Genomic DNA, 16,396 nt, shown 5'->3' with positions numbered 1-16,396 from the left:
AGGATAAACTCATTGGAAGAGAGGAGCTGGTAGGCAGCTCCTCATGGCAGTACCACTACTTGTGCGTCCTTGTCTTTAGCTAAGAGTGCAGCAGATGTTCTCATGGGAATGTCCTTTTTATTTGACAGCAGACACAATTACCAGTTCTAAGGATATCCTGTAAGAGCTCGATGTGGTAATCTTTCCACCTCTGGGATCTACATGGCATGCTGCACCCTGGACAGAGGCTTGTTCCCAGCACTCAGTGGGATGTAAGATTATCCTCTGTATAGTGTCAGTTCTACCCTGTTGCATTTTAAACCCTATTTTACAGAGTGAGTGCCTTTCTTAGTACCAGTGTAATGAACCAGCACTTCGTGGTGCAAAACATGTAGTAATTTTTTTGGCAAATTCATTATTCTAACAAGCAATTTATTCTTGAACTTCACCTAATAAGTAGCAGTCTTTAAAGACTCTAAGACAGATGTAGTTCCTACATGAATCATAGTTTCCTGGAACTTCTTTTTCAGTATCTTCAGTGGGTATACTTTTTACTTCCCTACAGATGACAGAAAAAACCAGATTCTCAGGATTGCAGTGCATGGGTCCAGTGAGAACCATGCTTGGAGCATGACAGCCCCTCCACTGGGACAGTAACTGTATGCCCCAAGGACAGCGGAATTCAGTGAGTCTCACACGTTGTCAGGGTTTGTTTATAGCCTGTTCCAGTTTCCTGCTATTAAGAAAAGAGCAGTTAAGGAAAAGTCCCCAGTCCATCCAGAAATGATAAAGCCAGATTCTTAAAATATTTTATTAAAAAGTTAAAATCTTGTTTCTGATAAAAATTGTTACGACAATTTCCCTGTAACACCTGAATGTGTAAAGCTAACACAATTCCAATAAAATTTGAAAACAAAGGGCATAAACTTAAAAGTAGCTTTGGAGTGGTTCTCCCAAAATGACTTCCAGTTGTTGAATTGTCTTCTGACACTGCTGTTCAACTTCTTCACATTCATCTAGAAAAAGAAATTAAGCAGGAATTAAGCAGAGCAATGAGTACAAGGCTACCCGAGGAAGGCTTCATCACTCATCAAGGCTAGAACCATCCTCAAACACCATAAATGAAATTATTATTCAGAAATATTTTGTCACTGAAGTAGGCAAACTCTTTCTGCTAACACTGATCTAAAACTTGCACATGGGGAGATGTGCACAGACTACAACAGTGAAGAAACCACTGTAATTTAACTGAACTTCATGAGTGTGTTTGACATAATCCATTTTAGTTTGCATTTTGCACAGTATAAGCTACCATATACAAATTTGTAAGATTTATAGCAGTTATAAAAATGAGCCTGTCTGAATCTTTGAAATGAGTCACCCTTCGCTAATGCCAGTTTATAACATTACCTTCCATAAGCTCAGCTAAGAATGGAATGGATTCTGGTAGCAGCACCAGGTAGTTCTCCTTCAGTTTTTGTGCAACTTCTATCAAAGCAAGCAGGGCAGCAAATCGCACCTAAACCAAAACAATGACATAAAGAAACAAACATTACAGTAAAGTTCCCTGTTTCTCCCATCCCTTCCTTTCCATTCATTTTAAGGTTACAAGCTTTCATTACTGAAGGGAACTTGTTTTAAGCTAATTTAAATACTAACATCTGGGTTAACATAATGGCAAATAAAAAATAGGTTGCAAGAAGCAGGTAATGTTGCTGGAAGTTACTTGATATTATGGACTTTAACTTCCTGTCGCAATGCCACTTCCACTATATCAGGGCTTAGCTCAGCACTATGAAAAACCAATACACTCTCAAACCTGTCAAGAGGAGAATCTTGACAAAACTCTGTGTATTAAACAGGTCTGAAATTTGGTAACTGTCTGCCTTTTATCCCTCTAAAGTGGCCCTGTCTTTGTACACAAACAATTATCTCATTCCAGCAGATACCAAATCTTCAAAGAGCCCAAACCTCACAGTATGAAAGACATAGAATATTTACTGCTTACAGTGAGAGCAGAAGAGCATGTTGCACCCATCTCTACAAGTTGGGAGTACTGTGGCACAGCACCAGTATTTTAATTTAGGCTAGTATTTCAGCAATGACTTGGTTAATTCACTTCTGATTTTGGGGACACTGTTCCTGTTTTCTAGCATGACAAAGAAAACCATTTCAAATTCTGATAGCTTCCAACCTTAGGAGAATTGTGCCTTGTTTTCAGCAGGATCTGGTAGTTCAGTGGTTTCCAAAGAGAATCATCTGCCATTGCCACTGAAAACTGAGCTATGCAGGGTATCAGGTGTGCTGTGACTCTTTCCTGGAACTTCTCATCTCCTCCAAGCACATTTTCTAGCTGTGGAAGTAAAACAGATCCAGGCTCAGATAAACCCATCCAAAACCGCTTCTAGCTTTGGCTTTCAGGTACTCAAGAATTAAGTTAAAGCTTATCAGTGGGCGTGCACTGGTCTGCAAGAGCTCTGTAGCATGCATGAACCTTATAAAATGAAGACATTTTAAAAAAGGATAAAAAATAATCAGTAATTCAGAGGGCTCAGTATGTCTGTGACCCAAAGAGAATGAACTAACCCCCTCTTTTTTGGTTAAGGGGGAGGTCTGACATCTGATTTTTTTTTAACTATGGAAAAAAAACTCCAACAGCTATGAATTGTTTTTATGGATTCGTCAATACCTGATCGACCAGAGGCTGCATCAAGGTTTCTGCTCTTTCCTTACTCAGGAACTTCTGGGTGTCAAACAGGAAGAGCTTGTGCAGACAGTCCATGGTGAACTGCAACAGTAGACAGCTCTTTTCTGTGTTATTGTCAGAGTCAAAGAAGGCTTCATCTACACACCAATCGAGGAGAAGAAAAGAATTTCATCAACAGAATGAAAACTCAAAACTTCCCCCGGCAGGACAGAAACAGTGCTAGTCTGTCAATGTAGCTAAGGGATTTACTACATAGCAATTATGTACTCATCACTCAGAACAACAAGGTGCATGTGATACATTATCTGGCTTTAAGCTACTGCCCCAGCAGATCTGCTGCTGATGTTAATAGAAGAGAACAGCCACAGGCTACAAGAGAAGTGCTCAGCCATACCTGTGGATATGGAGAATTTCTTCAGGTTACTACAACTGGGATGGGCAAATAGTTTCCCACAGAAAATAATAAAACCTATTTTTGTCCAAGAAAGCAAGCATTATCTTATATGCTACCTGGTGTATTCAGAGGAGTCTGAATACACCAGGTAGCACAATCGAGAAGTCAATGAATGAAAAAGAAAAAAGAGAAACAAGTCTCTCTCTTTTTACACAATTTCATACTCAGGGAATTCACTGTGACTGACATTGAAAATTTTCATATGGTCTCAACACTGTAATAGCAGCCCCATGTCCATGGATGAAAAATGTCCTTTGGTTCCATCAGAGAAAGATTTCACATTTACCAGAGGAATAAAAGAGAAATTAATTATGTGTGCTGTGAAATAAATCCTGTAAGACTAAAATTTCTGCAATTAAAATTAACCTCTCAGCAATGAAGACTAAGTCTCTGTAGCCAGTAACTCACAGCTTACCAGTTTTAGAAATGTTGACGTGGTTCAGTGTCTCAGCAAAGGGCTTCACTAAATGACCAGCAAAGAGGGTGAAGAGACCCTTGAGTTTGTCTGCAATGCAGTCTGCTATCCTGTGGAATGTCAGCAGCCTGTCTCTTAGGGTAGCCTCTGTTTTGGACCAATCAAAGAGCTGAAAGTGAAAGGCAGATGAGCTGTTTCCTGTGTCTGTGCACTGGAAAACACAAACATGCTGATGCAGATGAATTACATTTACACTTCTTACCTTGAAGAAGAGGGGCCTGAAAGAAGCCTCGGAAAGTTTCATAACCATACTGATTAGACAGTCGATAATGTAAGCTTCTATCTTACCAACTTCCTCTAAATCATCCTAGAAAAATCAGAAAACATAATCCTAAGCTTGAAATGTAAGAATTTGAGCTTCAAAGCACATTTTGATTTTTTCTGTTTCAGACTAAATACTTAACTACCATGTTTTCTACCATAAACCCAATTTGGAACACAATATATCAACCCCAGAATTTCAGAGCACCTGTACAATGGAATCTACAGTCTTTTTTTAAGCAAGTGATAGAATTGGCACGTGGTGCAGCCAACAGAGAGGTGCAGCTGCTGCTCACCCTCCCAATCAAGCTACCTCGGCATGCTCTGTTCGGAAGTCCAAGACTTTCATGAAAAACGCTGTCAGTTCAGGCTGATGGGAGATCAGGTGCTCCTTCTCCATACCAGCAATGTGCTCCTTCAAAATGTTCATAAGGGGACCCAGGCAGCTCTGCCAAAACAAAAGCAAAGCAATGCAAAGGCAACTGTGATATTGGCAGTAACTGAGAAACATAACTAGGGAATTGGATTCACGTACTTCCTGCATTTGCTCATTGAAATACTGTTGATAAAATAAATAAGCTTTTTCTCAGTACTTTTGGGGGCTTAAGTTAGTAGGATTCCTGAAAATCATTTTGTTTACCCTCTGCCATAATGAAGAGAATTCTGACTCACTCATGTTCCTAGCACATAAATGAGAAGTCCTTTATGAATGGGATGATCTCCCAAGCATTCATCATCTAACACACAAAGGACATTAAACTGCTGGATCTCTTCCAGATCTATCTTTCCTCAATCACTGCAGCAGTACAAAAAACCCTAGAGATGATAATACAAAGACTATGGTAGATTTGGCTGGGATGGAGTTAATTGTCTTCAGAGCAGCTCACGTGGTGCTGTGTTTTAGATCTGTGACCAAAACAATGCTGATTACACAGCAGTGTTTGAGCTATTGCTGAACAGTCCTTGTGACACTTCCTTTGATTCTCACTCTGCTGCCACACTGAGTGGGCTGGCGGTGGCCAAGGCACTGGGAGAGGACACAGCTGAATCAAATTTTGGCTGCTTGTTTCCTTGTTTCTTGTCCTTTATCACAGCACTAAAGGATGAAAAAGGCCCCTACCTTGCGGGTGTGCAGCACTTCACTGTAGCACTTGGTAACTGCAGGCAGGAGTATCCGAGGGGCCAGCCTTGTCGCCAGGATGGTTTTCAGTGCTGCTACACGGACACTGATCTGGGAAGAAGGACCAAACTCGGCCACTATCTTTTCCAAGCGGACAACCTGTGAGGAATTCCAACCAAAGTCAGGCCTGCTTAGCAACTTCAGAACTTATTTTATAGTAGTTGTCTGCTGCAAATGTCAGACAGGAATTTTGCTGTTTGCACCACTTGGAACACCTTACATTGAGCTGTGTACAAAACCTCACTGTCTTCAGAAGACAAACACTGAAAAATGCCCCTGTCAGCAGCAGAGGGTTAGAATGGCTCCGACAAGAGTGTCAGATACACATTTGAGGAGACTGTGTATATTACAAAATGATGTTTTGTGATTCATCTCCCTTTTCAAAGAGACAAAATATAAACTATCTGAGGAAGGAGAAAGAAATGCTCTTAGGTTCTGTATCTGAGTCACCAGCATAAGAAAGTGAGTAGAAGAGTAGCGTTATGAGCTTTCACATGGTTGGCACACACTCCTACTTCAGTTTCAGAGAAAAAAGTTATCTCTACAGCCTCTTCTGGCATCTGGGCAGGTTCTGTTCTCCCTTTACACACCTGTAGCAGTCCCAGAGCTCACCTGCAACAAGCACTCCAAAAGATAAGGACTAAGGAAGTGTGGCAGTGTTTCTGCAACCTTTAGCAGAGCAGTGATGGCACTCAGCAGGTAAATCTCATTGGAGACCAGCTCCTTCTTACTTTTTAAAGTCTTCAAGAGTGCTGGCATCAGCCTGTGAATAACCAAACAAAAACAGAGAAAGGTGAAGTAACTGACCATTAGGAGGTACGTTTCCAATCAAATAAATCCATCTGTTAAGCCTGCAGGGACAATTTTCACAGGAATTTTTACATGCATATTTGAGAAAAGGCAGTATTCTGGGCTCATTGCTATATTTGATTTTTAAGTTAATGAAGGACATTGGATTTTGAATGGTTTGGTCAGAAGAAATGTTTAAAGATCATCTAGATCAACACTTTTCACTCTATCACATTACTCTAAGTCCTGTCGTCAGTTTGAAGATCTAATGACAATAAGAGACATATTTGTAAAGAAATGAAACAGTCTTACAAGGAGCAAGTGAGATACTTGGATTCTTCTTGAATAGGGAGAATAAAATAATGTAGCATGAAAGGTTTTCAACTGTACTCATTCTCATGTTTTTAAACGCAATCTGTTCTACAGAAAAAGTACAGACTACAGGCTGATTTTTCTAAAGCCATAAAGGCTGCCTCTTTAGTGACAGCAGCAGACTCCACAAGGAACTCTACTATGCATTATAAAAGTCATAAAATTTCCCCCCCTAGTTTCTTAGTTCTATGACCACAAAGGCCCTTCAAGCACTAGAAATACTTTTAATCTTGTCTACACAAAACACACACAGGGGCAGACTGCCATCTGGCCTTCATCAGCATTCCTTCAGTAATGCACTTTGGTGTAACTGATTTCTGCTGCAGTTGGTTCTGTTAAGAAGAACCCAACAGTACCTTGGGAGCTGAGGTATCGCTTGGGCTTTCAGAGTATAGGTGACCTCAGCTATACAGAGCAAAGCACTTCCCATCACATTCTTTTCCTCCTTCTCTGAAGAAATGAGATCAATGGCAGTTTTCAGAACAGGCACAAATGGCGCCGGATTCTCTGTGCCAAAACCTTTGCAGAGCAGCTTGAGGCTGAACAAAGCAGTCTGCCTGTTGATGGCTTGCTCCTCCTCTTCCTCCTTTCTTCTACACTTGACAATGGCAATGAGCTCAGGAACCAGCTCTAGGAGCTGCAGGATCTGAGGGGACAGGAGAACACACACATCAGACACGCAGCCAGAAACTCAGGACCTGCAAGGTAGCTGTGGGCAGGTAACCCTCGTGTCAGTGCTCAAGAGCCCTCGCCAGGCTTGGCACTGGTACTTGGCATCTTTACACAGGGTCAAGCACTTGCACATCAATCTCCCTCTGGGTACTTCTGCCAAAGGAACTGGGTATAACCCCTTTGCCTCACCTGGCTCTTCTGCCACTTGGTGCGCTGCTGCACCTTGTTGTTCAGGAGATCCATGGCCTTGCGTCTCACTGACGGCAGCTGGTTCATCATCAGTCCCCCAATCACAGGGATGAAGGTTTCTGTTGGCAGCAAGGCATTGACCTACAAGAAAACAAACAAAACAATACCACAGGTGCTTTTGCATGCACTGTGACATGGTAGCCTCCTGATAAGACTCTCTTCAACTTCTGTCATGGGTTTCAGGATCAAAGAGAGGATAAGTCAGCAATGCTGTATCTGAGGCACACAAAACAACAAAGCAGGTTTCAGCTAGTCTGTGTTCACTGGCTGCTAAGCAGCCATTATCCACTAGCTCTGAGGTTTCCTCAGCAAGTCCTTTTGTCTCGTGAGCTATCCCTCTTTACCCAAAATAATTCTGCCAATGCCCTCTGCATGTACATCATGAAAACTGGAATATGCTTTACAGGCAAAAAAAAAATAAAAATCCAAGCTTTAAAAAGAAGTATGTTCTGACTTCTGTGACAAGATAGCCACTCAAATTCTACAAATATATTGCTAATCAGAAAAAAAAACGTAAGATGAAAAGTGTAAGGATTTAATTTCATGTAGAAATACACAACAGCATTAGTTAAGTCATTTCATGAGTTAACACTGAGAAATGCTGCTAAGAGCCATTTTTCTCCTCCAGATACAGTGAAATGACTGCATACAGCCAGCAGAATATCGAACTAAAGGAAACGAGCACTCCTGACTTTTGTTCTTGTTCTAAGAAGCTGTTAGCTGTAGTTACTCCAGTTGTTAGCTGAGTTTAAACATTGATGTACCAGGCTGCAGACCAGCCAGTGAAATACAGTACTGATGCAGCAAGAAACCCTACAAAGTTTACAATCATACTAACAAGCAAGGGTAGCGATGTCCCAGCGCTAACATGAGGGCTAGTGAGACATACCTTATCCAGCATATCATAGCACTTGCTCAGCAGAACCCTCCAGAATTTGGCTGTTGGCTTGTCCACATTTCCTTCTACTGAAGATGCCACAGTGTTTATATAGCGAAGAACTTCTTCTAACAGCCTAGACAGAAAGGAAGTAACTTTTAGTAAGTAACGAGGAGACCAAAGAAGTCCATTGTTATTACTGGAAAGCATAAAATCTCGTAAGACAACAAAAATAAAAGGAAATAAAAATTTTAAAAAATTTAAAATAAGCATTCATGGAACGTGGCATTTAAAATAAATCTTACGCCTGTTTTCTTTTGGAACAAACATAAAGGTTAGGCCTCTGCAAAAGGAACACTCAATTTCATATCACTGGCTTTTACACCACAATGGCTACAACTGTGATCTTTGATTACTGTGCTTAGACCAATAGAGAGGCACTTGTGAACAATGATTGATTCTTTTTTTCTACTAATGAACCAATATATTTTGCTAAAAATATGGAATTCCTTTAGTGATTCAGACATGAATAGCATGACAGTTATGGCCAAGCATGTAAATAACCTTTATCAAAAACACAGAAAAAGGGTGGATATTGGGTAGAGCAATCTTTCAGAAATAAAAAGCTCCGCATTCTATTAAAAGAAAAAAACAAACCAAAACCAAAACCAAGTAATTTGCACATAATAAATACTGCTTGCTGCAGAGGACATTAAAAAAGTATCATTAGAGTAAAAGATATTCTAATGGCACTACACTTAAAGATATTCCTGGGTTGCAGTAAAAGCTAAAAATAGGAGTAGGGCATATTTAAAGCATACCTCTGTTCCAACTCCTGCAGCTCTTCTTTTTCTTCATATTCAACTATCTGGTTTAAAAAGCAAGAATGAAAATATGAAACTTACCTCTCCTCATTAAAGTAAAATGCCAGAATACACAAATTTGGGGTTTTTTGAATCAAATGTCCACTAACATGGTAATTATGAGTCCCTACATTTGTACTTAAACCATCATTCAGAAGGAAATCTGAGAACCTTGGGCAATGCAGTTACATTAGCAAATATATTTCATACTGGTGGATAATTTTCAGCTGAAAAACTGGGACTACCAGCTAGAGTCAGAGCCTGAAATTTGTTACATTTTGTCTTTTCAATTAACAGCATGAATCCTACACTGAATTTGGAGTTACACAGGCTGTGAGTGAAATCCCAAGCTCTACAAAGCCAGTGGGAATACACCAGGACCAAAATTTCATATGGTTATCTATGCATCAGTCACATAAATGGAGTCTGTTTGGAAAAGCCTTATTAAAAAATAAGTAACATTACTGAGAGGTTTCAAGACTGTGTCAATAAAGGTGTCAGCAAGATACACTGGACAGCGCCACCCCTTTGAATATAAAGTTATACTAAAAAGTAGATTATACCTCCTCAGCTATTAAAATATGGCATAATCACTGCTGTGATCAGTCTAGAAGCAAACTGCCATTATTACCTTTTTCACAAAACTCTGAGAGGACAGAAGTTGTGACATGAAGGAGACTGACAAGAATTTGAAATGCCGGAGTTGTTTGTCAGAGTGAGACTCTACATTAAAGAGCTGCCCATCCTGATTTTTCGGCTTTGTCTTGCACGTACTTAACTTTTTTGTCCCAGGATCATCTGTTGAAGACATTGACAAAATAAATTTGCATCCAAGAAAAAAAGTTATTTAATTTCTGATCACAGAAACAAAGTAAAATTAGAGTTGTTCAAAGCCCCAGCCTGGCCTTGGACACTGCCAGGGATGGGGCATCCACCGCCTCTCTATGACACCTGGTCCAGCACTTCACCACTCTCAGAGTAAGAAGTCTCTTCCTTATATCTAACCTGAATCTATCCTCTTTTAGTTTAAAACCACTGCCCCTTGCCTCTTATATTAGGAAGGATTACATGCATTTGCTGGCTCTGTTTTGTGTTTACCTTCTTTGTTCTCTGGCAGCTCTGTCAGGTACTGGATTATTTTCAACACGCTCTGGAACTGAGAACGTACATTAAATTCGCAGCAGATGGAAATCCAAAATTCAGTGTCTGCTTCCAGAACAGCATCCTGTTAATGGTTCAGAAAATAGAAGAAATATTTCAAGGATTAAGAAGGAATATTTTTATCAATAATAATAAAAATACTCAAAAACTCCTCAGTGAGCTTGTGAAAACACCATGCTGAGATGGACACTGCTAGGATTAACACCAGTGGTAAAGGCAGCAAGCTTTTGGAGAGAACATAGCTCCAGAGGGTGTAGAGAGAGATAAAACTGTTGCAGTGAAGACTAAATGCTCCTTTAATAATTCTTTCTGTTTTTCCCATAAATTATGCTTTCACCTAATCTCAGGGTCTGCCTACACAAAAACTTAATAGGGTTTTCATCTTGGTCTGTAGAGAAAGACCAGCATAACATTTCACAAACACAACTGAAGAAAAAAACTCCAATTTTATTACTATTGGAATACTACATAATTATAATATCAGCTCTTCAGCTCAAGGATTGCTGTGCAGTATGATCTGATTTAGAGTTCAGGCTCCAGGACATAAATAACACTGTTGAACATACAGTACAAGTCATAGTCAGCATCACCATCAGGTTCTGCTGTAGCACAAATCCAGAGCTCACTACCTTTTCCAGCATAACCTGGGACTTACTGATAACTTCCTTAAAGGCAAGACCGTGAACAGAAGAGCTCAGGCTCTCAAGGAAAAAGCTGACCCCCTCAGCCTGCTGACCTTGTCTGTGCTTGATGTCGCCGTCACAGTTTTGGTCACATACTGCTCAAAGAGCAGCACCAGGAGAACCCAGAGGAATTTGTCTCCTCCCACGGTAGTGATCAGCTGGGACAGGATGGGCAGGCGCCGGTGCTCCGGCACGTGGGGCAGGGCGTCCACAAAGACACGAATGATCTTGATCACCACCTCCTCCACGCTCCCCGAGGACTCTGACAAGTCACTGTCCTCAGCCTGTGCACACAGACAGCAGGTGAGACAGGGTACTGCAGATGGGCACAAGGCCTTTCTTGCAACTTCAGAAAATAAGAGAAATCACTACGTGCCAGATGACAGCATTGCCAAATGCATAATCTCAAGGAAAACGTAAGTATTCTCAAATAAAGGTTTTAATCATACAGTTCCTTTCCAGAGTTAAATGAAGATGCTTCAAATAAAATTTTAAAAAGGGGGAAAAAAGAGAGGAAAAACTCTATTTCGCATCAGCTGCAACAAACAAGACATTTTCGAGAGAAAGCGAAACCGTCAGAAAACTTTGCCTGAGTTAGGGTCTCAGAGTCTAGATTCAAGGGCCTAGGAAATTTAATATACATGGGGTACATGGTCTCAAATAATATTAGTCTCTTTCCACAGTAATAATCCTGTGCCACAAATAACTGTTAACAGAAACTTGGGTGGGCTGCTAGGAAAGGTTTTGAAGAAAAAATTAAAGAAATCAATTTGTCTCTCTTTTTATATAACAGGGAACTACAAGAGGATGAAAATTGTGTACACATATAATTATTCAAGACATTTTTTCCCCAATTCATTTTTACATTACATTTATACATACCGTTTCATGTTTAAATGTAATTATGATCAAGAATTAAGATTTCTTAAGTGTGAGTGAAATCTGAATGAAGAAGATGTTGACTTGAAAATTGAGGATCTATTTTTGTTTTGGTTTATAGCCATTTATTAAGAGGTCCAGGCAAAACCAAGAAAAGCCCTACAAACATCAGCTGGAAGAATAAAAGCACTTCCACTTATTTCAGACTATGTCTACTATTCCTATGACCATGACATATTATAGGACTAATAACCAGATTCTTCCTTCCAATGGTTCCTCTACTGAACTTGCCTGCTATTTTTATGAAAAAAGGCTTGAACTTAAAGTATGTTTCAGGTCCTCTCCACATTACAGTTGTGGTAATTTTGGCTAAACCATTTCTAAAGTGCAGGAACTCAAAAGACTGAAAAGCAGCAGCAGTCCGATGAACTAGGTCAGAGACAGAGGAGTCTGAATTACATTGTATTATATACAATTTAAAGTCTATCAAGATAATCCTAGAGTAGGTGACAACTTATTCTACAAAAAATATACGAAATAATTTACTTAATTAATAGTCTTCCCATTAAGTAGACAAAAGTACCTGTATAAGAGCAGGAATAACCATCTGCACTGTCTTGTTAATTACTTGGAAAGTGTAGGTATCATCCAGACGCAAGACATTTGCTCCCATGAATGTAAAAATGGGCATAATGTTGTGAAGAACTTTATCCTGGAAAAGAACAGATGAAATTACTTCATGCTGCTGTGCATATTATACCTTAGGGCGTTTCCCATACCCACAAATGACACTAGATTCCTATTAAAAAAATCCAGAAAACCAAAAGAGAATCATGATTATCTTTCATAATCGCCCTAAATGGCTTTTAAATGCATATTATCCCTTAATGCTACTTATTGTGTGATTGGTAGAGTTCTAAACATTATTTAGAAACCAAGACACACATCTAAGCAAGTAATTAGAGTGTGGAAACTGAAAGTTTGGTGTGATAAAACACGCTGTATCCTTCCACTCAGTGCCAGGTGAATACAAGTGAAACCAGCTGTGAGGACATCTGCAGAAGCACAAATGTGGTTGTGGCACGGATTCCAGTGATTTTCCTACCCACCTTTTTTTTTGTATCTGCAAAACATCTGCAATATCCACAATCATACAGTGTAAACCAACCAGGCTCATTTCAAGTTTTGCCTTTTTGGGGGCCTAGACTGTCATCATAGTAACCAATTTTAAGAAGGCTGGATTACAGGTGTCACCTAGCTCAAAAGTTAGTTTCCAAATATTTGCCAGGACTTAGAGCAGTAAATTATGGGCATATTTTTCATTTAGTTTTAGTGACTGGAAGAACTGTTTTAGATTTTAAAAGTGAGATGAGGTGGATACAAAATGTTTCTTTCTATTCTGACCTTGAAAATTTTGTAAGAGCCAATAATAATGTAAAATAAATGCCTGGTTCTATAGCAGGTGATGGCAGTAAGATGGAAACAAAAAAACCCAAATAATAAAACCACAAAATCCTCCAAAAGTTTATCAAAAGCATCACAGTTTTGTCTTTCAGAAAACATGCTATCTTTCCAAATGTGTGGAGAAAATATTGATTGAGGTGAATATAAAGATGCAAACTGAGTTTGATATACCTAGATACATTTTGCTGGTTAAGAGATTCAAAGCAAAAGAATCTTAGAACACTGTACAGTCAAATTTCAGTCCATACAAGAAAAGGCCTGTTTCTTGGTAATTTAAAATCAGAATGACCCAGTTTTATTATCAACTACAATTACATTTTTCAGTGTTGTACAAGATAGGAACTTGTAAGAAAGCATGTGCTATCAGGCCAAGTGTTTTCCCTTTTTATATAAAAAAGCAGGAGAAAGAAGAAACCAGGCATGAGAACTGTGACCACAGTGGGAAGGTGAGGCAGGGCTGGTGACAGAAAGCTTATTGCATTTCTGCTGCACTCCACTGCGAGCCATAAATGGTGGTGACCAGAACATCAAGACAGAGGTTTGTTTCCAACTAATGGAATAGAAAGGCCTGAAAGAGCAGGGAGCCTCTCCATTTTACCTCTGGCTCCTTTTGAGGAATTTTCTCCCCACAGAACAGATGTATATGTTTTTCACTCTACCCAATATTTGGAAACCAGAGAGAAGAGCCGATGCATAAATTCCGGGTGTTACTTACAGGAAACATTCCAGCAACAGCACCAAGGAGCAGAAGAGCATGGTGGTGTGTCTGAGGCATTTTGGAAATCCTGATACACTGAACTATCAGTTCCACGTTGAATTTTTCTTTGTCCAGGATATCTGCAGGTAAAAATATTCACTGATTAACACATTACTGGTCAGCCATGTAGGAATAAACAGTACTCTCAAGCACTGTTTTCAGTTTGCAAACCATACCTAATGCATCTACAAAAAATTATTAGGAAGGCAAACTTGTATACCCTTATAGAGGAATCTCTCTCTTCAACAAAACAGTGTAGACTGAAGGAAAAAACCGAGTTAGAGACCATTGTTTTAATACTGACTTGGTGAGAGAATGACCAAGAGATGACTCTGTTGATTTTTACCTGCTGGGACCTTGCCACCATCTGGTGACAATTTCTGACAGATGTTCAGCAGGCAGCTGAGGATCAGCTGCTTTGTATATTCCATATTTTCTTCTTTTGATGCCATGGGTTCCAGACACCTGTACATTCATGAAAAAAAATGAGATGTAAAAATATGTGATCAAACTGCATATTAAGATATAAATAAGAAACTGCAATTTTAATTCCTAAGTTCTAAACTGAGGCTTCCAAAAGTTTTGGCAAAGTTTCTTCGCCAAAAGTTTCTCTTTTTTGTTTTCAAATGCATCAACTGGTCTAATAGAAGAAATTTATCAAAGGACTGCCAAAAACATGAGTATAACCTGGACTATAATTGCTAGTCTATGTACAAGCAAGTCAGAAGGAAGGAAAAACTAACACTCAATCTATATATAAACTTATTAAGTGCCTGGATAGAGGACTGGCAGGAAAAACAATGGTTTCCTTAGGTTGCACTGGACTAAGACTGTTCAACAATGTGGAACAGTCTTAGTCCAGTGCAACTTAAGGAGGAATTTCAAAGCTTAGAGAATTATAATAGCTCTGCTGAAGACACGAGTCCTGCCAGTTATCCCAGCTTTAAGACAGGTCTCATCCTTCTTGGCAATCCCAAGCCCTCTGCCCGATCAAGTTTTCACACAAGAGAAGCCATGCATCAGGTAAAAATCTTACTGCTTCAAAGGGAAACAAATGCTAATACCTTCCCCTTCCCCTCCTCTGCTTAAGAAGTTCAGTATAAAAAGGCAAGCTAAGCTACAGAGACACAGTAGCCCCTATTTCCATGCTTTGCAGTGCCTGCTGCAGAAGAGAAGGCTGCAGGGCTCTCTTGTGGGGGCACCATTACCTGCTCAGAAGGTTGAAGAGTGCAGGTACCAATGCCTGCGGGCGCCGCAGCTTCTTCTTATGCTGCAGCAACTCCAGAATCAGCATCACCCTCTGCCAGCTGAACTGCCTTGTTTCTGGTGCCAATTCTGCATCTTGAGGCTTTCTGAAAAGGCAAGGCAAACAATCAGAGATTTGCAAAGGAAATGCTACAGTACTTCAGGAAACACACACATAGAACCGAGTAAAAAAAGACAACTTTTCTTTCACACAGTAATGTATGTCCTTTACTGCTGCTCCCTGGAGAGGTGGCAATGTGTGGGCTTTTGACTGAAGCAGTAACACATTTTGAACAAACAACAACAACAAAAGATTCAGATTGAACTTGAAAAAACAAGTGTTTTTTGGAAACACTTCTGGAAGTGGGGAAAAAAAAACAACCTGTTACCAGGTAACTGTCCAAATGATGATCTGCTTGCCATCCAAGAAACTTGCTACTCTGGAACTACTAGTGGTTAACACACTGACTATGCAGGCAATGGGGGTTATGTGAGCCCGTGTGTTTGTAAACTCTGACAGGTACAGTTTACAGATGAGTCAATCTAATAGGTGATGATTATTCAAAATGGTGAAGTGAAAGAAAATTAGAAAGCTATTCTAGGTCAAACCAGGAAAATTAACTCAATATCCTGTTTCAATATGGCTGAAAGAATGTTTAAAGACAGTAAGTACAGTGAACCAAACAGTTCCTTGAGAGAATGGAGAGAAGAAACAGGACAAAGATCTAAAAATCAGTCATTATATTACATACATATATTACATTATTGGAAACAAAATACTGTTTTTCAGCCAACTAATGAATAGTTTGATGAACATCTGTTAGGTTTCAGCCAAGTATATGTAATTTGTCCATGCATCTGTATTTAAAACTAACCTTACTATTAACAAAAACGAATCTTGTTCAACTCTATCAAGATTCTATAATAGCAAATGTCGACATTAACTATACTGGATTTTTAAATATATTTTGATTGTATTTCTATCAGTTCTCAAACAGTGACATGAGTTGGTTTTCTCATGCCAAAAGTAGCTTTGATTTATTTTACTGTGAACAGGAGAAGAAGAAATAGTTGCTTGCATTTTCAGTACAAACTGTGCAATGCAGTAAGACAAGTGGTGTTTTCAAACTGTATGGATAATACTTGTGGGTTTCTAGTTATTTTACCTCTGTTGCTGCATTTTCTGCCTTCTAGTCTGTTGAACAGTGGCCAAACTTTTAGTTTTCTTAGGAGGTTCCAGTTCTTTGACAATCTGCTCAGCACACACTATAATCTGAAACAAAACAATAACAATGCAAGCACCAATGACCAAATTTGTCACATCACATA

General features: G+C 39.5%; 1 protein-coding gene across 2 annotated transcripts in view; it reads right to left on the bottom strand.

Annotated features, from left to right (window-relative positions):
* Nucleotides 1-763: 763 nt before the first annotated feature.
* Nucleotides 764-16,396, bottom strand: part of HEATR1 (HEAT repeat containing 1) — a 34,788-nt gene continuing 19,155 nt past the window's right edge. For both annotated transcript variants that reach the window (XM_063390431.1, XM_063390430.1), the window contains 21 exons: nt 16,234-16,340; nt 15,031-15,174; nt 14,169-14,287; nt 13,781-13,902; nt 12,185-12,313; nt 10,776-11,006; nt 9,977-10,103; nt 9,510-9,676; nt 8,837-8,883; nt 8,028-8,151; nt 7,079-7,219; nt 6,574-6,863; nt 5,669-5,819; nt 4,997-5,155; nt 4,190-4,324; nt 3,818-3,922; nt 3,556-3,724; nt 2,669-2,823; nt 2,174-2,332; nt 1,390-1,498; nt 764-995 (listed from right to left, as the gene is read on the bottom strand). In XM_063390431.1, coding sequence (XP_063246501.1) covers nt 907-995; nt 1,390-1,498; nt 2,174-2,332; nt 2,669-2,823; nt 3,556-3,724; nt 3,818-3,922; nt 4,190-4,324; nt 4,997-5,155; nt 5,669-5,819; nt 6,574-6,863; nt 7,079-7,219; nt 8,028-8,151; nt 8,837-8,883; nt 9,510-9,676; nt 9,977-10,103; nt 10,776-11,006; nt 12,185-12,313; nt 13,781-13,902; nt 14,169-14,287; nt 15,031-15,174; nt 16,234-16,340 — 2,979 coding nt within the window. In that variant the 3' untranslated portion in view covers nt 764-906. The remainder of the gene's footprint in view (nt 996-1,389; nt 1,499-2,173; nt 2,333-2,668; nt 2,824-3,555; nt 3,725-3,817; nt 3,923-4,189; nt 4,325-4,996; nt 5,156-5,668; nt 5,820-6,573; nt 6,864-7,078; nt 7,220-8,027; nt 8,152-8,836; nt 8,884-9,509; nt 9,677-9,976; nt 10,104-10,775; nt 11,007-12,184; nt 12,314-13,780; nt 13,903-14,168; nt 14,288-15,030; nt 15,175-16,233; nt 16,341-16,396) is intronic.

This window comes from Prinia subflava, chromosome 2, assembly GCF_021018805.1.
Source record: "Prinia subflava isolate CZ2003 ecotype Zambia chromosome 2, Cam_Psub_1.2, whole genome shotgun sequence".
Lineage (NCBI taxonomy): Eukaryota > Metazoa > Chordata > Aves > Passeriformes > Cisticolidae > Prinia > Prinia subflava.
The sequence above is the reverse complement of the archived record's forward strand: the minus strand, read 5'-3'. Positions and strand labels throughout refer to the sequence as shown.